Raw genomic sequence first — 27,385 nt, 5'->3', positions numbered from 1 at the left:
ATAATGATTACAAAGCAAACATCTCTATAACCACCACAGAGTGGAAGGAAAAGTACATTTCCAGCACCCTAGAAACCCCTCATACACCCCTTCACAATTCCAACTCTTTCCGCTCAGAAGTGAGAAGTGATTGTTTCTTTCCTTTTTTGTAGTTTTAACCCATATATATGCATTCCTAAACCATTCTGGTTTGTGAACTTTCAATGAATAAAATCATGCTCTAATAATTGTTCTGCTGATTTTTGAACTTTATTTAAATGAATAAAATCAGGCTCTGATAAATGTTTTGTGATATTCTTTTTGTTTTTAAGAGATTAATCCATATTATGTAGAGGACAATTTGTTTATTTTGGTTACTGTGTAGTATTTTATTGTCCAAGTATACCACAATGTAGTCCATTTAACTGCTGATGGACATTTGGGTTGTTCCCACTTCTGGCTGTCATCAGCACTGCTGGTATGAACATTCATGGACTTGTACTCTGATAAACATGAGCAAATGTTTCTTCAGAGTGTGTTTCTGGGAATATGTGGTAGCATTAGAGTATGCACATATTCCCGTTTGTTATATCATATTGAATATAAAGGATTGTATCAATTTATACTACTATAAGAGTTCTCATAGCTTCTCACTTCTGCAACATTTGGTATTTCTAATTATTTACTTTTTGTCAGGGAAATATGTAATGGTATATCTCATTATGGTTTAAATTGACATTTCCCTAATCATTACAGGCTTTAGGCATCTATACATTTCTTTTCTAGCCATTTGTATATCTTCTTTTATGAAATGCCTATTCAAACCCTTTGCCCATTTTTTATAGTTTGTCTGCCTTTCTCCTATTGATTTGTAGGATTTCATTATTATTTCATTCACTTAAACCAACAAATATTTGAGTGCCTGATACATTCTGGGCATGTTCTAGGATATGTCAACGAAGCAAAACCAAAGCTCTGTTTTTGTGGAGCTTACATTCTAGGGGGAAGAGGAGGAAAAAAGATCAGGCATAATAAATGAGTAAATAATTGGGTACGTAAGAAGATTGACATTGTGAAAAAAAGAAAAAGGAGAGCACCCCAAGAAGCATCAGAAATGCTGAGATTGGAGGGCTATTGCCCTCATGAGAAGTTACCTTTGAGCCAAGATTGAAGGGATGAAGGATTAATCAACGTGGTCTGAGAATGGCAAATTAGGAGACAGAAGTAGGCCACGAAGTCAGGGAGATAAAGGGGTTGGAGACAGATTACATAAGCCTTTGGACCACTGTAAGCACTCTGGCTTTTATTCTGAATGAGCTTAATAACTACCTCACACATTCCCTACAACAGCAGTCCCCAACCTTTTTGGCACCAGGGACTGGTTTCGTGGAAGACAATTTTTCCATGGACAGGAGTGGGAGTGAGTGGTTTCAGGATGATTCAAGTGCATTACATTTATTGTGTACTTTATTTCTATTATTATTACATTATAATAATGAAATAATTATACAACTCACCATAATGTAGAATCAGTGGGAGCCCTGAGCTTGTTTTACTGCAACTAGACTGTCCCATCTGGGGGTGATGGGAGACAATGACAGATCATCAGGTATTAGATTCTTATAAGGAGACTGCAACCTAGATCCCTCACTAAATCCTTCATATATGAAGTTCATAATAGGGTTTGCGCTCTTATGAGAATCTAATGCCACCACCCATCTAACAGGAGGTGGAGCTCGAGCAGTAATACAAGCAATGGGGAGCAGCTGTAAATACAGATGAAGCTTCACTTGCTCACCTGTCGCTCACCTCCTGCTGTATGGCCCAGTTCCTAACAGGCCATGGAGTGTGAGGGACCCCTTCCCTACAGTACCTAAATGATCTGATGACTGAAACTGACCATTGGACTTTCTGGGATAATCAACAGAAGATAAGAACATGCTGACTTAAAAGACAGGCAGTAATGTTCCCTTTTAGAATGTTGGTAGCCATAACCCTGGAGCTAAGGAAAGATACCTAAGACCAAATAGAATGTGTTACTGAGGATTTAAAGTCAGATGGCAAGTGTATGGGCAGGTATGCATGTTGTGCATGAGTTTTCTTATGGTATTTTGAGTACTTTTTAAAATAGCTTACTTTGCTAGGAGAATATTACATGAGAAACTTGGTTTGATAAAATTATTGATAATGGTGAGAAGTGAATTTGTATAGTCAGTAGTCACAGTTTGCTTTAAAATGCTGTGACTAACTTTTCAGTGATCCTCCTCAAGTTTTGGGCCCTATTTAACTGATGCCCTCAGGGTCATCATCTACTTCTTAATATATTGGGATTTGGTTCCAGGACCCTCCATGGATTCCAAATTCATGGATGCTCAAGTCTCTTCTGTAAAATAATGTAGAATTTTCATATAACCTATACACATCCTCCTGTATATTTTAAATCATGTTTAGATTATTTATAATATCTACTACACTGAAAATGCTATGTAAATAGTTGTTATACTGTATTGTTTAGGGAATAATGACAAGAAAAAAGTTTGTACAGGTTCAGTACAATTGCAATGGGAGAAAATTTTTTCCCAAGTATTTTTGACCTATAATTGATTGAATCCATGGATATGGAGAGCTGATTGTATTGAGAGGGGATACTATATGTGGGCGTCTTTATAATCCCGTAATTCAGAGCTCAGACACTAGAGACAGGTAACACTGGGTTTATGGTGTGGCCTCTACTAAGGATGTGACTTTAAATGCCTCTCCAAATCTCAGTTTCAGCATTTGTAAAATGTTGAATAATCATATTGTTTACCCAGATGATTTTGTGAGGATTAAATGAGATAATGCCTAGAAAATGCTCAATAAACAAAATTTATTGTTATTATTATAAGGCAATAGGCTAAAGGGATCAGAGAAAAGGAGAGAAATATTCTCAAAGAATCAGTAGGCAAATATGTAAACAATTGGCCATAATGGGAATTAAAAAAAACTATAATAAAGAAATAAGCAAAGTGTTTTGAGAAAACAGATCTCCCTAGGAATATTCACATAAATTTCATTAAATTGGAAATATTTTAGCTAAGGCTTGAGAATGAGTTACAAAGTCAGGTCTACTGAAAGTATAACCTCATAAACTTGCTGGCTACTTGGAGGCCCCAGTGAAGGTTTCTTCCATTACATTCCTACTGAACAGTGCTTTCTAAAAAATACTAATCAGTATCAAGCCCTAAAGGATTCTCCACCGAGGTGTCATTTCAGGGTTTCTCCACAATGGCCCATCGCTTTGGTGTGTTCTTTTCTTCAGTTCATTTTCTCTGGGTGGTGGTGTGGGGGTGGTTGTTATATTTTTCGATGTAATATTTCATTCAATATGGATAGGTTTTTGTTTTGTTTTGTTTTTTGTTTTGAGATGGAGTTTTACTTTTGTTGCCCAGGCTGGAGTGCAATGGTGTGATCTCGGCTCACTGCAATTTCTGCCTCCTGGGTTAAAGCAAGTATCCTGGCTCATCCTCCTGAGTAGCTGGTATTAGAGGTGCCCACCACCATGTCCAGCTAATTTTTGTATTTTTAGTAGAGATGAGGTTTCACCATGCTGGCAAGGCTGGTCTTGAACTCCTGACCTCAGGCAACCTACCAGCCTTGGCTTCCCAAAGTGCTGGGATTACAGGCATGAGCCACTGCTCCCTGCCATGAATGGGATTTTAAAAAATAGTGGCAGCCTAAAAATCTAATTCAAACCAATGGCAAACTAAGTGTCTCAGAATTCTTCTCAGCATGTTCACAGTGTTCTGGTGGTAATTCCTTATGTATTAAACTGTGCTAGTCACCAAAAGCCCAATACCAACAAATAATTTTGGTTTGACATTCATGATAGATCGAAACAAACCAACTCCTCCCTATATATGCAGCTCTCAGGTGGTTCCTTATTTTTTCTTTCTGTCAGCAGTTTTCCTCTTCTTAGAGGCATTTATCTGTTTTTTCAGTAATGTTTGCTGCTAGAGCTGAATGCACTGAATCACTTTATATAAAAGGTCAGATGTAAGATGCTGAGATGAAGTTCAAATTTCACAGACTATCTCCTCTGGTCCTGGGTTATTCTAATAGTTTCTTACCTGGTTTATCTATCTGCAGTCTCTTCTTTTTAAAAATTTTTGTTTATTATTATTTTATTATTTCAATAATTTTTGTGGGACAAGTAGTTTTTGGTTACATGGATAAATTCTATAGTGGTGAATTCTGAGATTTTGGTGAACTCATCAATTGAGTAGTGTACAGTGTACCCAATATGCAGTCTTTTATCGCTCACTCTCCTTCCATCTTCCCCAATACTCAGTCCTGTCGTATCACTCTGTATGTCTTTGCATCCTCATAGCTTAGCTCCCACTTCAAGTGAGAACATACTGTATTTGATTTTCCATTCCTGAGTTACTTCACTTAGAATAAAGGCCTTCAGCTCTATCCAAGTTGCTGCAAAAGACATTATTTTGTTCCCTATAATGGCTGAGTAGGATTCCATGGTGTAAACATACCACATTTTCTTTATCCACTCATTGGTCAATGGGCATTTAGGTTTGTTCCATATCTTTGTAATTGTAAATTGTGCTTCTTAAATACACATGTGCAAGTGTCTTCTTGATATAATGACTTTTAGTTCTTTAAGGAATCTCCTTACTGTTTTCCATACAGGTTGTATTAATTTACATTCCCACTATCGGTATAAAAGCATTCCCTTTTCACTACATCTACGCCAACATCTATTGTTTTTTGACTTTTTAATTATGGCCATTCTTGCAGGAGTAAGATGGTATCTCATTGTGGCTTTACTTTGCATTTTCCTAAGGGTTAGTGATGCTGAGCATTTTTTTTTTTTTTGCATGTTTGTTGGCTGTTTGTGTATCTTCTTTTGAGACACATTTATTCATGAAAAGGCAGGATCAATTTTCCTAAAACACGGATTGTATCATCCTGACTGAGAGATCCCTGTTGTCTGTTTTATCAAATCTAGACTCTAAGCTCCATGTATTAAAGGAGAATACTACCCAATTTCTAACAAAACCTGAATTTATTGCTTGGTAAGCCAAAGAGAGCTGTGGTTGTAGGTCACAGTCTCTTTAGACATATCTGCTAATATTATATAGAGTTTGGGGAAGTGCCTAAAACAGCCCCCTCACCTCATTCCATCTATCTATGTTTATTTTTTCAATATTATATAGTAATATCTAATGTCTGACTCAGTCAGGCCTTCTGATCATTCAACCAGCTGAAACATACCTGGCTTAGTTGCACTTCTCCACTCAACTGATTTCTTTTTTCTCTCATTACCCCAATGTCAGGTCTGGAATTTTAGTTTACCCTATTTGCAAGCTAATAGCTTATTATTATATTATGAACATTGGTAGGAGAGATGAAATGTCTAGACCAGTTGCAAAAATTGTATTAATCACAACAGCACAAACAGCATGAGCATCATGTTTGCATCAGTTCCCCTTGTCCCTAAGCCTGATAGGGGCACCAGAGATGGCTAAGATAGATATTTGCATACACAGCAGGTTGCATTACTGGAGAGAAAAGTAAGCTTGCGGAACTGCCATTTTATGGGAACTATTAATCAAACCTGCTGTTTGTCCAAAAAGGAGACTTTAAAGTTGCTTACTGCAACTTTAAGAGATGAGATAAGAAATGGCCTGCATAAAAAGCAGTCAGAGCTTCGCAGTCTTGTCATATAGCAAGACATGTGAGAGTATGAGAGACTGAGGAGGACAATCATCCACCTGTCAGTATTTTCCAAGTCTTATTTCGAATCATACTTTCTCATCAGTGTGTGCCCCAACTGTATCAGTCCACAGTAACTTTCTCTTCTGAATTCTATGACTTCATCCCTCAAACTTACTGTAAAACTTGACCATAAACCTTGTTGTATTGTAATAAAAATGTGTGTTTCCTCTTTCCAGCATGATTTTATAGTGTCTAAAGATTTTTTTTTAAATCTGTTTTTAACTCCCACAAATAGTGACAAAACTGATTTTAAAAAACACTTGAGAAAAAATATATTTTTATTTTAAGAAGAAAAAAATTTTAAGTATTGCAAATATTTATTGAAATTTCAAGATGCAAGTTATATAACCATAGATAATAAATCTGAAACCAGATGTGGCACTTTGGTAAATGCATTATCATTCCTAGACTTCAAAACCGTGTGTTCATAAATCTGGTGATTACTAATGTTATTTCTGTTTTTTGTATGCCATTCCATTTCATAAGGACAGATTATATGTAGCACTATAAAATTATATAAAATATTTCATATTTTTCTTATATATAACAAAGAAAGAAAATTGTAAAAGCAAAGAAAGTTTTTTTCCATGTAGTATGCACCAACTTAGGGGTTATTGATGTTTCCCAGAACACACAGTTTGTAAAACGGTACCTCAGATAATCAGAGGCAGATGGCCACCAGCCGTTGTTTAATCGACTTCACAATATTCTTAAGTCATACAGTCTAATCCAAAAAAGGCAACTTAAATAAACTCATATCTGAGATATGGTCAAGTTGTAGGGCAACTTATTTCAATGGCCAAGCAAGTGGATGGATGCACAGGGGTTCATTAAGACATGGTTTATTTGATGGAGAATAGATAATCATGCATCCAGGCATCTTTAAAGAAACTTAAAAGCACTTGGAGAGAGGGCAGTGCATAAAATCAAAGACAGATGTTTTTCCTCTTAAAAATCAAAACAGTCCTAACTTCTTTGTCTGCTCTCAGCTCTGCTCAATATTTCTTGATGAAACAACTGTTCCTATTCAATTCATATGTAATCTAAGAGGACTAACTTTAACAAGTCCACATTCTTTAACGTTTAAGTCTGCTTGCCACCGTTCATACCAACAGAATTCCACAATCTTTCCAGGCTGCCAAGCACATTTGTCCCAGCTAGAAGCGGCCTAACTTTCGTTGCAGATGTATGATAAAGCCCACACTTTAAAATTGTCATTTTTATTTTCTTAAAATCTACACCTTTATTCCATATCCTCTATATTCCCCCTCCAGTTTGAGATCCAACAATTTACACTTATTAACAATAATATTTGGTAAATACGATCATTGGCAATGAATAATATTTGGAAGAGGTATTTCTGTTCAAAATTATTGATTTGAAAGTACACATTTTACCACAATAAAAAAAAGTGAAGGGATCTTTTTTAATGACATAAAGCAAGCAGAGAACAAGAAGGGGAACAAAAACCAACACAGTTTTGGAGAGCTGGAAAGTAGACGGTGGCCAGGTCTGGTGGCTCACACAAATCCCAGAACTCTGGGAGGCCAAGGTGCGTGAATGATTTGAACCCAGAAGTTCGAGATCAGCCTGGCCAACATGGTGAAACCCTGTCTCTACTAAAAATACAAAAAGTTAACCAGGCATGGTGGCGCGCACCTCTAGTTCCAGCTACTGGGGAGGCCAAGTTAGGAGAACTACCTGAGGGTGGGAAGTTGAGGCTGCAGTGGGTTGTGATCTCCCCACTGCACTCCAGTCTGGGTGATGGAAGAGAGCCCTTGTCTCAAAACACAAAAACAAAAAACAAACAAACAGAAAATGTGGATGGTAACTGATAACTGGTCTAATAGACTTGAGAAAAAAATCCGAAACCCAAGTCAGAAGTGGAAAAAGATAAGCAATGACTTACACCATGGAATCTGTAAAATTCTCAGGAATTAGCAGCACCATTCACCTCTAGATATGGGACTGGAGGTAGAATTAAAAGCAGAATTGGTTGAAAACCTTTTTAAGAAAAATTGTCTCTCAGATTATCTGTCCCTGTTCCATGCAGCCAAACAAACTGCTTCTCCCTACCCTAGCAGAAGATGAGAGTTTTAACCTCTGGATAGTTTTTCAAAAATATTTCCAGACTGAGGAACAATAAGTATAGCTGAATGCAGAGATACTATATTGAAAAAATGGAAAATAAGTTAAAATGTATATACTGAAATTTTATTTCCCCACTCTCTTTCCCACCTGGCTTGTAGAAAGCTGGAATTAAACCAATATTCTCCAGGCAGTAGATCAGAAGACTCATTTCTGATGCTTCTTTATCAGAAATTTGACGGCCCCTAAAAAAGTGACTTCAAAAAAATGACACATTTTGAAATTCACATTTAAATGCCCAATTTATTCTACGTTGAAGCCCATAATCAACAAGTTTCATCAAAGTTTGCATTTTATACAATATAAGTGGAGCACTAAGGAGCTCCAGAGATTTGAGAAAAGTATGAAAGGCAGAGACCAAAACAAACAGAAAAACAATTACTTGGAGGAAATGGAAACTATGCATTTTAAAGGGAAAATTTTTTTAAAACTACCCTTAGTGATTTTAGAGGTATAAGAACAGACATTGTATATAAAAAATAAGGATAGAGTGGCATTTTTAAAAAGTTGAAAATGCAATAATTCTTAGAAATTAACAACATGTTAGAAATTACAAATGTAATAGAAGGTCTAGAAATACAATTGAGGAAATCTCTCAGGAAGAAAAGGATTAAGATAAAGAGATAGGAAGAAAGGAAATAAAAGTAAAGAAAATTAGAAGCCCAATCTAGAAGATCTAACATTCTGCTAATAAGATTCCAGGAGAAAGCAGGGAAAATTGAGAGAATAGGATAAGAAATTATCAAATAAATAATTCAAATGGAAGACCATGGATTTCTAGATTGAGAAATTCCATTAGGTAATCAGCACAGAGGAAGGATACAGACTCAAACTGAGATGCATCATGGTGCCATTTTGATACACTGAGGATGTGGAGAAAATCCTGAAGTTTTCCGGAGAGAACAGACAGGATAAAGAATCAAATGGCATGGAAATTCTGAAAAACAGTTGGAAGCTGGATGATCATATGTTTACAAACTTTATCTCATATTCACTCTTTATAAGGAAGCTAGTAAAATATGCACTTTTTCAGAAAAGTGAGTACACCAAGAAGGTGAAGTAATGGGATCAGGGAACAAGCTGCCCTATGCAAGATGCAGAAGGAAATCCCTAAGCTTGGTGGTGAAAGGAAAGCACACTACATGATGGCAAAGTCAGCTCCTCCATAATACAATTAGCCCTATATCTCAAGAGTTGGAGTGGAAAAAATTTCAAATTTTAATAAAACTATGAGTCCATAATATTTTACTGGAAAAAATCACTGAGACCCCTTTTAGATAGAGTGTGGTCATTTTTAAACATGCCTACAAATCCTTTGAAACTGTTTCCTTCAAAAGATAGAGACCAATTCCCTCCCTTGATTTGTGCTGGACTGAGTGGCTCATAATAAAAAGACAAAACTGAAAATGATCAGTTATGTTTTCAGAGCATCGTATACTAGTAGGATTAAGGATCAGGAAATTTTCCTATGTGTGTGGTTGAAGTGGAGGTTGTGTGTGAGAAAGCCTCATCTTTCTTATGCAGAAGTATTATAAAAACTAATGACTCAAACTGAAAAATCATGAGAGGGCTATATGAGCATGCTACGTACAACAATGTGGTAAATACCGGAAGAATTGGTTGCAAGTGTGGAAAGAGTTGCTGTTATGAAGCAGAAAGTGGAGGCAGAGGTGGAAGCGGTGGAGGTCAGGGAGGGGAGGAGAGGTATACGCAGATGATTTACTCTTTTCTGGATCTTTAAACTGTTTGCATGAATACATTTTTTAAAGTAAGTTACAAAAAGAAAATAGAAACAAGATAATTACTTAAATAATCAACAAAATGTATGGAAATAATTGGTAAATGTTACCGGTGTTACTAATCAGTGTTTTACATTTTTTGCAATGCCTAATTCTCTTCAAAGAGTCCCCAAATATGGTTATTGAACATACAGAAAGACATGACATGTCTACATGACATTATTCTCCATTTAAGATCTTCCAGTGTTTTCTTAACTGATTCAAAATAATCCTACGACTGGAGTCATAATAATATATTCTTTGACAAGAATCTGTTAGTGTTTGTGGTGACCACTTTAAGCAGCTGTGGTGGTTATTATTTTTCCTCTACTGATTGATAGTATGAAAAAAAATCCAGTTATTTAGATTTGCTTTGTTTTAACCATTGCTTCTATTCACAGTGTCACTTAAAAAATTTTAAAGCAGGAGCCAATTTGATTGAATAAGTATTTAGCAAATATTCACAACATGATTATAGTCTAGTGGGGGCAGGAAAGGTCCATAATGAAATAATTATAAAACTTTGGGATTCATACAAAGATTAATATAATGTACATGTCAGAGAAAGAGTAGAATGGTAATTTCCCTGGGAGTTGCCTCAAATATGTATGGAATGAAGCAAGATACACACTAACTTGTTAATGTGTATCTTAGTAGAAGGGTGATACAGGAAGGTTTTAGAGAACTTGAATGCTGAAGAGGTTTTTGCAGGATGGGTTGTTTACTAGGTGTAAAGAAGGCGAAGAGCATTTCAGGAAGGAGGAACAGCATGTGAAAAGGCACAGAGGCATGAACAGTATAGTGTATTTAGGAACCAAACTAGTTCAACATTGCCCCGGCACCAGATACAAGAGCTGAAGTGAAAAGCAAAGGGCAGGTGACAGACAGCTTTATCTGTCTTCATAGGGGTCTTAGCTGGAGAGAACATGGAGAGGCAATAAAGAAACTGGTGATACCATCAGGTATAGATGGATCATTCTGGGATTTTTTTTAATTTTATATAATGATGAAGGATTTTTAGTTGTATATAATGACTACTATATAAACACAGAGAAAAATAGAGTAGTATAATGAACTACTGCAGACAAAGATTTAACAATTATTAATATTTTGAAATAGTATTTATTGAAGAAAATTTCAAGAATCAACAAAAGTGAGAAAGTAAGACAATAAAGCTCTATGTACCCATGAATCAGTTTTAACAATTATCAACTCATTGCCAATCTTATGTATGTTCCCACACATCCCTTCATTACCAGATTTTTCAGGGACATTCCAAATATATCGTTTAATCTGTAAACATATAAATATATATCTCTAAAGAAAGACACATATAAAAACCACAATATCACCATCATATCTAAGAAATAAGAAGAATTTCTCCTTTCTTTTTTTTTTTTTCTTTTTAGGAGAGTTACTTTTTAAAAATTCTTTCAATAGGTTTTTGGGAAGCAGGTGCTGGTTATATGAATAAGTTCTTTAGAGGCGCTTTCTGAGATTTTAGTGCACCCATCGCCCAAGCAGTTTACACTGTACCCAATGTGTAGTCTTTTATTCCACACCCCTCTCCCACCTTTTCCCCCAAGTGCCCAAAGTCCATTGTATCATTCTTAGGCCTTTGTGTCCTCAGAGCTTAGCTTTCACTTTTATTTTATTTTATTTTATTTTATTTTATTTTATTTTATTTTATTTTATTTTTTTAGATGGAGTCTTGCTCTTGTTGCCCAGCCTGGAGTGCAATGGCATGATCTTGGCTCACTGCAACCTCTGCCTCCTGGGATCAAGCAATTCTCCTGCCTCAGCCTCCTGAATAACTTGGATTACAGGCACCTACCACCATACTTGGCTAATTTTTGTTTTTTTAGTAGAGACAGGATTTCACCATGTTGGCCAGGCTAGTCTTGAACTCCTGACTTAAGGTGATCCACCTGCCTCAGACTCCCAAAGTGTTGGGATTACAAGCATGAGCCACTGTGCCTGGCTAGCTCCCACTTATGACTGAAAACATACAATGTTTGGTTTTCCATTCCTGAGTTATTTAATATCATCAAATATCCTGCCAGCATTTAAGTTCCAGTTTACCTCATAAAAGTATCTATTTGAATTGGGATTCAAATAAAGTTTATATATTGCACAATTGTAATGCTCCTGAAATGTCTTTTTTGGTTGTTTAATTAATCCTTTACTTGTAGACATTTGATTTATTAAAACATTTTAATTGTAGTAAAACACACATAACATGAAACTTACCACCTTAACCATTTTTAAGTGTACATTTCAATAGTATTAAGTACATTCACATTATTGTGGAATCATCACCAATATCTATCTCCAGAACTCTTTTTATCTTGCAAAACTGAAATTCTGTATTCATTAAACAATAACTCCCCACTCCATACTCTCCTCAACATCTGGAGACTGCCATTCTTTCTGTCTCTACAAATTTGACTACTTCTAAGTACTGCATTTAAGTGAAATCATACAGTATTTGTCTTTTTGTGACTGCCTTATATGACGTAGCACAATGTCTTCAAGATTCATCCACGTTGTAGCACAGGTTAGAGTTTCCTTCCTTTACAGGGCAGAGTAATATTTCATTGTATGTATATATCTTGTTTATCCTTTCCTCCATTGAAGGACTCTTGTGTTGCTTCCACATTTTGATGACTGTAAACAATGCTGCTATGAACATGGGTATAAAAATATCTCTTTGAGACTCTGCTTTCAATTTTGTGAGACATTCACAGAGTAAAGTTTCTGGATCTTATGGCAATTCTTTTTAAGTTTTTGAGAAGCCACTATAATGCTTTCATAGCAGCTGCACCAACATTTCTCCACCAACATTTCTCAAGAATTTAATTTCTCCACATCCTCATTAACACTTGTTATTTTTTGGTGTTTTCATAGTATCCATCCTAATGTGTGTAAACTGGTATCTCACTGTGGTTTTGATTTGTGCTCCCCTAATCATTAGTGACTTTGAGCATCTATTCATGTGCTTATTGACCATTTGTAGATCTTCTTTGGCTAAATGTCAGTTCAAGTCCATTGCCTATTTTTTAACCATTTTGGTTTTTTATGTTGAATTTGTCTCAGTTCCTTAATATTCTCGATATAAACTCCTTGTCAGATACATGATTTGCAAATATTTTTCTCCCATTCTGTGGATTGCATTTTATTTTGTTGATTATGCCCTTTGATGTGCAGAAGTTTTAAATCCTAATGTAGTCCAATTTATCGATTTTTAAAATTTGTTGTCTGTGCTTTGGTTATCATACATAGAATTTCTAAAAGACAAAACTGCTAAGAGTTCACACTGACAGTTTCCAATTCAAATTCTGCACTACAAGTTTTTTCTTTTTAACTTAACTTTATCAAGCTTTTAAAATTTTTTATTTTTTTAATTAACAAATAATAAGTATACATATTCATGAGGCACATAGTGAGAAAATTGAAGGGGACAGCACCTAACTCAGGAAACAGGCAGTAAAATTATGGTCTCCAGCCTAATCCTCACCTTCTTGAGCAAAACAAAGAATGTAGTTTTGTTCATGACCAGTTAAGCTATCTGAGATGTCCTCAAGACCAAATGAGTCTGTAATTACAAAGGCACATTCCATATATTTTATATTGGTAAGTTAGGGAAACTTTTATGAAAAGTTTGACACTAACAATAGAAAACCACATGCATAATATGAAATGGAGAATAATCTTTCACAATAGCACAACTAGACATGTAGATTATCATCTCATTTATTCAAGGATTCTGTAATTTTGAAACATAATAAAAATACTATAGAGTATTCGACTGTCAGGGATTGTGCCAGGTGCTAGGAGTACAAAGACAAACAATATGTGCTCTTTAACAAAGAGCTCACAGTCTGATTGGGGAGAAAGACAAGCAGGAAAAAACTCAGCATATAGGGTAGAGATATGTGAGAGGTACTAAGGGAGTTGGGAAATAGAGGGAAACACTCAGTCCAGAGGTGGGATGGGGAAATGAGCCAGTAAAGATAGTTTTCATTGAGTAGGTGACATATGCAGGAGGTTGATCAGCTGAACTTCATGTGATGGATAAGGAGCATAGTATGAACTGGAAATGGACAGGAACACTTCTGAGAGGTTTGTGGTCTGGATGTACCACTTATGCCACTGGTGTTTTATGGAATCACTTTATTTTAGTGTGGAGTGTGAAATGGGGGTGGTAGTAACTGGCAGTGGGAAACTGGTAACTTCAAGAATACAGATGAGGTCCTGAACTAAAGGGCAAAGAAAAATCAAGAGGAATTTAGAAAGTAGAATTAAAAGAACTTAGTGACAGATTGGATGTAAATAGTAAGAGAGAAAAGGGTCCAAAATGAATAGAACTTTTCAGTTTTGACAGTGGGATCATTAACTAGGAAATGAAATTTTCAAAAAAACAGATTTAGCAGGGAGAAAAGGAAATGATGAGTTGAGTTTGGAGCACACCAAATACATGCTTATGGGACGTGTAGGTGCAGTGATTATTAGGGAATAGTAGCAGATGGGAGAAGAAGGTAGAGAAGAGAATTTTTCTGGGTAAGATCTATCCAGAGAAAACACCTACTTTGAGAAAATTCCAACCATAGAGCCCTATGTATACCACCATTTGGGGAAGGCAAAATAATTGTAGGAGAATGAAGGAAATGTACAATTCGTAGCCAGCAGAAATACAGAAGAAGAGTCAAGGTGGAGACATTTCCCTGAAGCCTATCAAGGAGAAAGAACTAAGGAAGAAATCAAGAGCGTCAGACACTGTAAAGAGATAAAAATAGAACAGGAATAAAATGCTGATTTTATTGGGCAGATAAAGATGTAATTTGTGACAGTGAATAAAGTTTCAGTAGAATGTGGGATTAGAAACCAGATTTCAGTCCGTTGGGATGAGGCAGCAAATAAAGAATCAACAAGCCTGAGAATAATGGGTGCCCTTCATTAAATACCTAATCTTTCAAAATATTATGGTATTGTGGCATTTTACTTGAGGGAAGTGGACTTGCTTAAGGCCACCAGGCTAGTCAGTGGCAAATTAAGCAATTTAACATAGTCTTGTCCAGTTTCCAAACTGGCACTCCTTTTGCTACTATATATATATATATATATTTAAATTTGCCAGTGAAAGGATGAGGGAGAAATTGGTGGACTGTCAGGAAACAATTGTCAAGGGAATGTTCTTTCTAAAATGGTAGAAACTTGAGCATGCTTTCAAAGGTATGAGAAGGAGCCAGTGGAAAGGGAAGAGAGATAGGTAATGAAGATCACTGAGGACCTAGTAGGAACTAGAGCACTCATGTCCTTCTAAGAATAAGCAATTCCACAGGGTGCAGTGGCTCACACCTATAATCCCAACACTTTGGGAGACTGAGACAGGTGGATCACGAGGTCAGGAGTTCAATACCAGCCTGGCCAAGATGATGAAACCCTGTCTCTATTAAAAATACAAAATTAGCTGGGCATGGTGGCAGGAGCCTATACAGGTATTGATCGACTTACGACCTATGCAACTTACGATCATTCGACTTTACGACCACAATCGTTAGCCACGACTGCTCCGCGTCTGGCAGCGCAAACGTCGCCCAGCTGGGCATACGACAGTGCAGACCAGCTTCTGGCAGCACTACCATCTCCGCGTGCACCATTTCAACTGCTATCCCAGACTTGGTACAGCAATTTGTGTTTTGTGTCTTGGATATTTTTCATCAAATCCCTCCCAAGATGTCTACCAAGAGGAATTGCCAATAAAATGTTTCGTACGTGTTTATATATTTTGATATGTTTTGCAATTGGGAAAATGTTTCCTATGGTATTTTTTACACCTGTATTTTGTATTTTTGTATGCACCTGTATTTTGTAATTTTGTATGTTTTGCAAATATTAAATCAGTTGTACTGGTAATGCAGTGTTTTACTTAAACCTGACAAATGTAAAAATAAGAAACAAAATGGTGTAGAGATGATACAAATGGCATAAAATGAACAAAGAAAATTATGATATATAACAATAATGAAAGAAAATTATGATAAAATATGACTTAAAGATTTTTATAACATCATTTCACAGTACTGTACATATAGGCTACTCAACTTATGACCAAATCGTGTTACGATCGGTCTGTCGAAACCAATCATGGTCGTAAGTCAAGCACTAGCTGTAATCCCAGCTACTTGGAGGCTGAGGCAGAGAATTGCCTGAACCCAGGAGGCGGAGGTTGCAGTGAGCCAAGTTCGTGCCACTGCACTCCAACCTGGGTGACAGAGTGAGACCCCATCTCAAAAAAAAAAAAAAAAAAAAAGAGCAAGCAATTCCATGTAGTAGTAATTATTTATTCAATTTGCTCTTCCCGAAGATTTTCCACATGACATCAAATCAACCTTTCAGGTCTCATAATTTTATTAATTGAAAAAAAGTAAATACTATATATAATCTCGAAGATCATCTTTGGTCTTAAAATTTTATCTTTGTAGCTTTTCCTATAAAGTCTGCCATCCCAGAACTAGAAAGAACTAACCAAGATTATGTGGTTTCTGTTTCTATCTCCAACCTAAATTTGCCACAAATATTCCTGCCTCTAAAAGTTAGCTACCAGGAATATCATCAACACTAAATTTAATTATGTTTAACTTTAGATAATAGAGAACAAATCTTTGCCAAGAGACACCTGGCTGAATTCATGCATAGAAGTACCATCATCATCAATTGTTGAGTCTGGAGACATGGCATTCTTGATAAAGAATTGCCCTTTGAGCTGTCTAAACTTGAGCAACCAGTATTGGGACTTTTTTCTTCCATTCATTCATTTTGATCTGACATCTTCATGAGGTGTTCAGAAAGGTTTAAAATGCCATTATTTTCACCTGTCTGGGGTATGAAACATGTCCTTCTGACATGTTTCTGACATGAATTTCTTCCAGACTGTCTAAACATCATAGGCAGCCACAAGACAATCACAGATAAGGTTCTGGGGGGAATACTGACAGTGGGAGTAGAAATTCTTTTCTTTAAGTCATTTTTTAAGCACCCCTAATGCATTACAAATCATCTCTGGTCTATTCACTTACTGGCTCCAACTTTTACACTGCTTTTTCTGGGGGTATTTTTTTTCAATAGTGGCATTTGCCAGCTTTTCACATTTCTTTGACATCTTTGGAACAATCATTATACAAGTCTTGGTAGTCCTGATATGTGGCTTTCTGTGGCTTTCCTCGGTGATAATTTCTATGTGTGTATAATGAGCATTTTTAGAATGCTAAAAACAGTTTACATTTCCACGATCTAGATGCAGAAGTACTTGGGGAAATTTTGTAGCCACAAATCTGCTCCTTGTTTGGAAAACTTCTCTAAGGTAGCCTACAATCAAATCACCCATCTCCTTGGAGACACAGGAAATTGTACTTATGATCCAGGGGAATCTCAGGTAAGTATGCCCGGGCAGGATATTATCCCCATGTTAGTGCCATTGTGAAGAATTTATTAGAGCATGGGGAAGTAACGGTCATGTGTATTTTCTTCCCAGGCATGTGCATGATCATGCATTCTCAAGGCTGGGTTATTTTCTACTTTGAGGGCTTAAGTGCTAAGAGTATGGACAGTGTTCTATAGCACAGAGTGTCCTCATCCAGCCTCTGTCTGCCTCCATCTCTACAAAGACCTTGATTTTATTTCACAGGAAAAATTAAGGCTAATGGTCATGAGCTTAGCATCTTCCCCAAGCATCTCTAATCCAATCCCCTTATCTGCCCACTTTCAATTTTGTCATGCCTTTCTCCAGAGAAAGGGTAATCTTCATGCAGTTCAGAGTCAAACCTTTCTCCTGTCATCTTTCTCCTGCCCTCTGCAAGTTCCTCACAAGTTATTCCCTCTCTTTTACATTTTCAAATGCCTGAATTCTTAAAGGAAAAAACTAAAATTAAAAGATCAAACAGCCCAACCTTGCACTGAATGTCCATTTACAGTCAATTTCCCTATCAGAATTATCTACACATAGGGTCTCACCTCCTGTTGACTCCTCAATCTTTAATGAGGCCTCTGCCTTCACCACTGCCCTGAAATTGCTAAGAGGCAAAGGCCTCTTCTACACCAGTTCCAACATCCCTTTTCTGGCCTAACTTTATTGCATTTCTGTGGCATCTAACACCTCTGACTCCTTTATTTTCCTTGAAATTTGGCTGTGGTGCCACCCATTTCTCCTCTCTACATCTCTGACTGAAAGTTCAGCCTGACTTGTTCTTTCCTTTTCTTACTGCCCCTTGAATGGTGGTATTTCTCATGATTCTATCTTTGCCTTTTATATTTTCTCAAGTCCATATTCTGTTCAGATGCTACCCTCCACATCCACTGCTGTTACTATTGTTTATACACTGATGACTCCAAACTCTATCTTCAGTTCAGACCTCTCTTCTGAGCTCCTGGTATTATTTGGATGTTTCAAAGGCACCTCAAACTCAAAGTATTCTAAACTTACTACCTTCTTCTTTTTAGCTGACTTCTCCTCCTGTGGTTCCTCCACTCACTTAGGCCCCTAAGCAAGATCCTCAGGAGCTATTGCCAACTCTCTTTACTCACCAGCTCCACATCTTAATGCACTTAGAGCACTGGCAAGCTTAATTTCTTTGTTATTTCATAGCTATCCCCATTACAAACTTAATGCCTCACAGATTGTTGAAAAATACATGATGTACCACATATGCCTGTCATCTGATAAAAATGTTAATTGAATCCAAATCTTAAAAACCAGCATTTCCAGGTGTTGGATTGCTTGGTATCCAGTGGGAATTAACAATTCATCTTCCATGTCATCAAACTTTATGTGATTCCCACACTACACAGGAAGAGCAAGTCACTAAATGTAGTCTTCTGGCTTTAAAGATTTATGCCACTGGGTGGTTCCTGAAATCAGAGGGATGCTTTGAATTTGGAATCCTTAGTGACTCCTGATATGATTTAGGATTCCAGTGGAAATAGGTGTAGCAAGGGCCTGAAATGTATAAATTATCTGACTGTTTTATTTTAAGAGCTACCACTAATTCAAAACTGTGTCTTCTCCCTGTGGAATCTCCCTTTTCTAGGTCTTATGTGCTGAGTACTTACACAACATAATGCAACTTTCTATTCTCTTACTCCTGTGAACGTTTCCTTCTTGTGAAGAGGAGAGCCATGTAAATACAAGTTTTATTTCATTGAACATTCAACCATGTGAAAATCTAATAATAAGTAATTTTTTTGGTATTCTCAAATATGTTACAGATTATCTGACCTATCACATATATATCATGCAGTGAACTTTGTTGCATTGCTACTAATGGAGATGAGAGAACAGGAAAAATTAGTTTGGATCTTGCTGATTGCAGTTAACAGAAACCTGTGCACCAAATTAGATTTGAATGGCAAGGAAGTGGCTTTAAACTGAGAGTGAGCCACCTAAAGTAGATGTGTTGTTTAATTAAATGGTGGGCTCCTAAGGAGAAATATCATTGAATTAGAAGAGGGGAAGATATAGGAAGCTAAAAAAGTGTCTATTACATGAAGCATAATTAAAAGAAAATGGAAGAAGAAATAAAAGAGAAAGTAAGAAATTCCAGGAAGATTCTATGGAAGAAAAGAAGATTGTGATTGTGTAGTAGCCATAGGGCTACTAAAAAATGGAAGACGAAAGAAACAGAAGGAAGGAAGAAAAACCAAGATTTTTTAAAATTTTACTTTAAGTTCTGGGATACATGTGCAGAACGTGCAGTTTTCTTACATAGGGTACACATGTGCCATGGTGGTTTGCTACACCTATCAATCTGTCATCTGGGTCTTAAGCCCTGCATGCATTAGGTATTTGTCCTAATGTTATCCCTCCCCTTTCTCCCCATCCCCCACCCAACAAGTCCCCGTGTGTGATGTTCTCCTCCCTGTGTCCCTGTGTTCTCATTGTTTAACTCCCTCTTATGATTGATGACATGTAGTGTGTAGTTTTCTGTTCCTATGTTAGTTTGCTGAGAATGATGGTTTCCAACTTTGCCTATATCCCTGCAATAGACAAGAACTCATTATTTTTATGGCTGCATAGTATTCCATGGTGTATATGTGCCACATTTTATTTATCCAGTCTCATTTATGGACATCCGTGTTGGTTCCAAGTCTTTACTATTGTAAACAGTGCTGCAATAAACATACATGTGCATGTGTCTTCATAGTAGAATGATTTATAATCCTTTAGGTATATACCCAGTAATGAGGATTGCTGAGTCAAATGGTATTTCTGGTTCTAGATCCTTGAGGAACTGCCACACTGTCTTCCACAATGGTTAAACTAATTTACACTCCTAATGACAGTGTAAAAGCATTCCTATTTCTCCACATCCTCTCCAGCATCTGTTGTTACCTGAATTTTTAATGATTGCCATTCTAACTGACATAAGATGGTATCTCATTGTGGTTTTGATTTGCATTTCTCTAATGACCAGTGATGATGAGCTTTTTTTCATATGTTTGTAGGCTGCATAAATGTCTTCTTTTGAGAAGTGTCTGTTCATAGCCTTCACCCACTTTTTGATGAGACTGTTTGTTTTTTTCTTGTACGTTTGTTTAAATTCCTTGTAGATTCTGGATATTAGCCCCTTTTCAGATGAATAGATTGCAAAAATTTTCTCCCATTCTATAGGTTGCCTGTTCACTCTGAGGATAGTTTCTTTTGCTGTGCAGAAGCTCTTTAGTTTAATTAGATTCCATTTGTCAATTTTGGCTTTTGTTGTCATTGCTTTTGGTGTTTTAGTCATGAAGTCATTGCCCATGCCTATGTCCTGAATGGTATTGCCTAGGTTTTCTTCTTGGGTTTTTATAGTTTTAGGTTTTACATTTACATCTTTAATCCATCTTGAGTTAATTTTTGTATAAGGTTTAAGGAAGGGGGCCAGTTTCAGTTTTCTGCATACGGCTAGCCAGCTTTTCCTGCACCATTTATTAAATAGGGAATCTTTTCTCCATTGCTTGTTTTTGTCAGTTTTGTCAAAGATCAGATGGTTGTAGATGTGTGGTGTTATTTCTGAGGCCTCTTTTCTGCTCATTGATCTATATATATGTTTTGATACCAGTACCATACTGTTTTGATTACTGTAGTCTTGTAGTATAGTGTGAAGTCAGGTAGCATCATGCCTTCAGCTTTGTTCTTTTTGCTTATAATTGTCTTGACTCTATGGGCTCTTTTTTGATTCCATATGAAATTTAAAGTAGCTTTTTTTCTAATTCTGTGAAGAAAGTCAATAGTAGCTTGACAGGGACAGCACTGAATCTATAAATTACTTTGGGCAGTATGGCCATTTTCATGATACTGATTCTTCCCATGCATGAGCATGGAATGTTTTTCCATTTTTTGTGTCCTCCATTATTTCCTTGAGCAGTGGTTTGTAGTTCTTGAGGAGATCCTACACATCCCTTATAAGTTGTATTTCTAGGTATTTTATTCTCTTTGTAGCAATTGTGAATGGAAGTTCACTCATAATTTGGCTCTCTGCTTGTTTAATTGGTGTACAGGAATGCTTTTTAGCAAAGTCTTGCTAGCAAACTTTGCTTATTAGCAAAGTCTTATCCTGAAGTTGCTTATTAGCTTAAGGAGTTTTTGGGCTGAGACAATGGGATTTTTTAAATATACAATCATGTCATCTGCAAACAGAGACAATTTGACTTTCTCTCTTCCTATTTCAGTATGCTTTGTTTCTCTTGCCTGATTGCCCTGGCCAGAACTTCCAAAACTATGTTAAATAGGAGTGGTGAGAGAGGGCATCCTTGTCTTGTACTAGTTTTCAAAGGAAATGCTTCCAGGTCCTTGCATTCAGTATGATATTGGCTGTGGGTTTGTCCTAAATAGCTCTCATTATTTTGAGGTATGTTCCATCAATACGTAGTTTATTGAGTGTTTTTAGCATGAAGGGATGTTGAATTTTATTGAAGGCCTTTTCTGCATCTATTGAGGTAGTCATGTGGTTTTTGTCATTGGTTCTGTTTATGTGATGGACTACATTTATTGATTTACATATGTTGAAAGAGCCTTGCAAAGGAGGAACAAAATCCTTTCCAGACAAGCAAGTGCTGAGGGATTTTGTCATCACCAAGCCTGCCTTACAAGAGCTCCTGAGGAAGCACTAAATATGGAAAGGAAAAGCTGGTACCAGCCATTGCAAGAAAACCCCAAAATATAAAGACCAATGGCACTATGAAGAAACTACATCAACTAACGTGCAAAATAACCAGCTAGCATCATGATGACAGGATTAAATTCATACATAACAATATTGACCTTAAGTGCAAATGGGCTAAATGCCTCAATAAAAAGACACAGACTGGCAAATTGGATAAAGAGTCAAGACCCATTAGTGTGCTGTATTCAGGAGACTCATCTTATGTGCAAAGGCACACATAGGTCCAAAATAAAAGGATGGAGGAATATTTACCAAGCAAATGGAAAGCGAAAAAAAAAAAAAAAAAAGGCAGGGTTGCAATCCTAGTCTCTTTAAGCCAACAAAGATTTAAAAAGACAAAGAAGGGCATTACATAATGGTAAAGGAATCAGTGCAACAGCAACAAGAAGAGCTAACTATCCTAAATATATATGCACCAAATACAGGAGCACCCGATTCATAAAAGAAGTTCTCAGAGACCTATAAAGAGACTTAGACTCCCTCCCACACAATAATAATGAGTGACTTTACTACCCTGCTGTTAATATTAGACAGATCAAAAAGACAGAAAATTAACAAGGATATTCAGAACTTGAACTCAGCTCTGGAACAAGCGGACCTAATAGACACCTACAGAACCTTCCCCCCATATCAACAGAACATACATTCTTGTCAGCACCACATAATTTCTTATCCTAAAATTGACCACATAATTGGAAGTAAAACACTCCTTAGCAAATGCAAAAGAACAGAAATCATAACAAATAGTCTCTCATACCACAATGCAATCAAATTAGAACTCAGGATAAAGAAACTCACTCAAAATTGCACAACTATATGGAAATTGAACAGCCTGCTCCTGAATGATTACTGGGTAAATAACAAATTTAAGGCAGAAATGAAGAAGTTCTTTGAAATCAGTAAGAACAAAGAGATAACATACCAGAATCTATGGAACACAGCTAAAGCAATGTTAAGCAGGAAATTTACAGCACTAAATGCCCACATCAGAAAGCTGAAAAAATCTGAGATCAATAACCAAATATCACAATTAAATGAGCTAGAGAAGCAAGTGCAAACAAACTTAAAAGCTAGCAGAAGACAATAAATAACTAAGACCAGAGCAGACCTGAAGGGACAGAGACACACACACAAAAAAAAAAACCCTTCAAAAATCAATGAATCCAGAAGCTGGTTTTTTGAAAAGATCAACAAAATAGACTGCTAGACAGACTAATAAAGAAGAAAAGAGAGAAGAATCAAATAGATGCAATAAAAAATGACAAAAGGGATATCACCACTGATCTCACAAAATACAAACTACCATCAGAAAATACTATAAACACTTCTATGCAAATAAACTGGAAAAATCTAGAAGAAATGGATACATTTCTGAACATATACAGTCTCCCAAGACTAATCCAAGAAGAAGTCAAATTCCTGACAAGACCAACAGCAATATTCCTGAATAGACCAATATTGAAACTGAGGCAGTAACTAATAGCCTACCAACCAATAAAAGTCCAGGACCAGATGAATTCACAGCCAAATTCTACCAGAAGTACAAAGAAGAGCTAGTACCATTCCTTCTGAAACGATTCCAAACAATAGCAAAAGAGGGACTCCTCCCTAACTCATTTTATGAGAGCAGCATCATTCTGATACCAAAATCTGGCAGAGATGCAACAAAATAAATAAATAAATAAAATTCAGGCCCATATCCCTGATGGGCATCGATGTAAAACTCCTAAATAAAGAACTGGCAAACCGAACCCAGCAACACATCAAAAAGCTTATCCACGACTATCAAGTTGGCTTCATCCCTGGGACACAAATAAAAATTTAACTGGGAAAGACAGAACCTGAATTCAAGGGAGAACAAGAATTACCCCAGAAGATCTATTTCTTAACTGTTTTTCTGTAAAGGGGCTCCAACTTTTGATATGTTTTGTTTAGCTCTTCTTTTCTAATGAAAAGTAAAATTTTGCTAATGATTGTTGTGGCTGTGCCTTGTTTTCAATTTTAGGGCGACACTGGCTAACTAACTGAATAAGAATTGGCCATTTCCTTCTGAGACCACACACTGGTACATTTTACCTGCTATATCCCTTACTGTCTGTTGGCGGTTTGTCATAGACCATATTGGTTGAAGACTGGTTACGTCCAGCTAAAGTTCTGGAAGGTTTAATAGGCTGAAGAAATGCAGACACTGGTCAGATTTTTCAAGGAATATGCAACTAAGTGGAGTAAACAAAATTTGGCTCTCTCTCTTAATAAGAAAAATACTGAGTATTTTGTCATATGATGTTTCCAGAGCTGGGAGAATGCATCCATCACAGACTTCTTCAGTGTTACTGAAGAGATATTAGCTTCCAAAGCTGGTGAAGTAAACTGAAAAATAACAACCACCCAGAGTCTACAGCCCAACTGGAGACACTTAAAAATGAGTAATATCATATCCTTTAACATTTACTGTGTTAGTTAACATTTAGCAGATCTTTGTTAAAGTAGTAGCAGATCTTTCTTAAAGTAGTTTTCTTTCTCTTCAGTTACAAAAGCTTTAAATATCATTCTCTTATTTAAAGCATTTGATTTTCCAGATTTCTCCTTTTGTCTCTTATAAACAGGGAGAAGAGGAAACTTTCCACTTATTCATCATCATTCATTCTGACTGCTAAAGAGATCCAGGCTCCTAACAGCTAGTAAATGAAATGGAGAGGTTTTAGAAGACTCTAAATAAATGTACAGGAGGGAGGTATTTCTGATTCCTGGCAACTGCAAACAGTGAGTAAACAACCAAAGCAGGCCTTCTCAGTTAACAGCTTGGGCAATATCTGGTGTGGTCATTTACGAGCACTGCACTATGTCTCTGCCCCAAACATTTCGTCCTCTTTTGCTTTGCTGACAAAGCTTCTGCTTAATCAAGGTTTTGGGTTTAGAGTAAAGGCTTTTATGAAATAAAAATATTATATAACCCTGTAGTTATGCTGTGCAACTTTCTCAAGCCCTTTATCAGAAAAATCCAGCTTTACACAATGATGATAAAAACATACTTGGAGCCCAGGAGAGGATGTGTAATCTCTCTTTATTGTTTCTATGGGTCACTGCTCAGTTGATGAAGAGAGAGCATTTCATGGGTATCTGACAGTCTTATTGCCCTGATTTAAAAATTTTTTTTTTCTATTCTACCCATTTCCTCTCTTTCTCTCCATGGTACTGGATCCTCTCCATTCATTCTTTGTGTCAAAGGTCAAGGAGACACAACAAATCTTTGACTGGGGATTCTAGACCTGCACCATCCATTAGGGTAGCCACTAGATAGATAACACATGGCTATTGAACATGTAAAATGTGACTAGTGTGACTGAATTTTAAATTCAGTATAATTTGAATTAAGTTAGATTTAAAAATTGAAGCTGTTGAATACCACTAAATACAACTTTATTATTTTGGTAGAATTATATTTCACTCCAGCCATTGAAAATTTACCATGAGTTGAGATGGACTAAGAATGTCAAATACACACTGGAGTTCAAAGACCTAATATAAAAAAATAGCACAAAATGTCTCATTAAAAATTTTTATATTGGCCTGGTGTGTGTAGCTCATTCCTATAATCCCAACACTTTGGGAGGTCAAGGTGGGAGGACCACTTGAGGCCAGGATTTAAGGCCAGTCTGAGCACCAAAGCAAGACCTCCATCTCTACCAAAAATAGTAATAATAATGATATTTATTATTATTATAGATAATATTTATTATTATATTGAAATAAAATTTTGGATAATTAAAATAAATGATATATTATTAAAACAAATGTCACATTTCTTTTTATTATTTAATGTGGCTATAAGAAAATATAAAATGATAAAGGTGGTTCTCATAATTCTAATTGGGCAACATCTGGTTGTTTCATTTGGGTAGCACTGAACTCTCTCTCTGCCCCAAACATTTCTTCCATGTTGGCTTTGCCAAGATGATTGAAAAAAGTCTCTGGTTTGTTCAAGATTTTGTGTTCAGAGTAAAGGCTTTTGTAGAATAAAAATAAATAATCCTGTAGTTATGCTGTGCAACTTCCTCAAGTCCTTCATCAGAAAGACCCAACTCTCTAGGTTCTCACATTCTTCAGGATGCACCCACCTACTGAACACAAGCCATTCTCCTAGTTACATAGTTTGCTTTTCAAAACATATAGTCAGTGCCAAGAGGCTCCCCTCCTTCCAGGGAGAGAAAAAAACAAACCGCATCCTGAAGCCGTCATCAGTTCCAATACTCAGCATCACTGAGAATACCAGATTAAGCTACCTTCAGGAGGGTGGGGAACAAAGACATTGGGCCAGGGGACTTTTGATGGTTGGGTTAGGAGACAAAGAAGAGGAAGGTATAGACAGGTGGGAGAATACTCCAAGGCATGGAATGTTTTTAGGATAGCTAGTTGGGTGCTGATTTAAGAGAGAGGGTCTTAGGCATGAATATCTTGGGTTTCTAGGAGGAATGCATATATTATAAATGAGAAAGAGGCAACTGAGCAGAAGATGGAAAAATATCCTAAAAAGAAGCTTTGGGATAGATTATTGGCAAGAATTCTTATGGAAGCATCAGTTTAAAATACATGACATTGTGATATCCCGTCTAATGTCAAATATCTTCTTCCAGATTCTACTCCTGGTCTTCTGTGGAGCAGGCTTAAAGGTTCTTCCATTGATGCTGCATCTGTGTGCCAATAACCCTATTTCATCCTTTATGCCTATTGCAATGTCCCTTTGAAGAGGCAGTTGAATAGGTGGAGAACAAACAATTTCTCTGCAGTGTTCTATGATCCAAAATTGTAGAATTTCAGTGGTCATTTATGTCATTTAACCCCATTGATGCAGTTTTAGATCTTTATTGCATCCAATGCCCTGATTTTAAAGGGGTGGGGGAAGAGAGAAAGAGAAAGAGACTGAGAGATTATGTGCCTTGCCTAGGATCAGTCACAACTCAGGATCAGCTGAAGCCCCTAGAAACAGAACTGAACTGGGTCTCAGAACTGGTTCCTGAATCCTAGTTGATGTCTTTCGCTAACATATCACTTATACAAGTTTTATTTATTTTGATTGATTATTTTTAAATTTTTATTTTTTGTGGGTACACAGTAGGGATACATATTTATGGGATACATGAGATATTTTCATAGAGACATACAATGCATAACAATCACCTTGGGTAAATGGGGTATCCATTACCTCAAGCATTTATCTTTTTTGTCACAAACAATCCATTTATAATCTTAATTATTAATAAATGTACAAAAAATTTTTATCAACTACAGTCACCCTGTTGTACTATCAAACACTAGATCTTATTCATTCTTGTTCTCTTTCTTTCTTTCTTTCTTTCTTTCTTTTTTAAGACAGTGTCTCACTCTGTTGCCCAGGCTGGCAGTGGCACAAACATGGCTCACTGCAGCCTCAATCTCCTGGCCTCCCACCTCAGCTTTCCAAGTAACTGGGACCACAGGTATGCACTATATATATATGATGCATATATA

The 27,385-nt window shown here is 36.6% G+C and overlaps 1 protein-coding gene across 2 annotated transcripts in view; it reads left to right on the top strand.

Annotated features, from left to right (window-relative positions):
• The first annotated feature begins 381 nt into the window (after positions 1 to 381).
• The window catches only part of CALHM5 (calcium homeostasis modulator family member 5), a 58,591-nt gene continuing 31,587 nt past the window's right edge, over positions 382 to 27,385 (top strand). The window contains exon 1 of one of the 2 annotated variants that reach the window (XM_074397579.1): positions 382 to 24,640. In XM_074397579.1, the coding sequence (XP_074253680.1) occupies positions 24,597 to 24,640 (44 nt within the window). In that variant the 5' untranslated portion in view covers positions 382 to 24,596. Of the gene's footprint in view, positions 27,355 to 27,385 lie in introns of both variants that reach the window. The other variant, XM_074397578.1, reaches the window with a different exon arrangement.

This window comes from Saimiri boliviensis, chromosome 4 (assembly GCF_048565385.1).
Source record: "Saimiri boliviensis isolate mSaiBol1 chromosome 4, mSaiBol1.pri, whole genome shotgun sequence".
In the NCBI taxonomy this organism is placed as follows: Eukaryota; Metazoa; Chordata; class Mammalia; order Primates; family Cebidae; genus Saimiri; species Saimiri boliviensis.
This window is presented reverse-complemented; position numbering and strand designations above follow the sequence as displayed.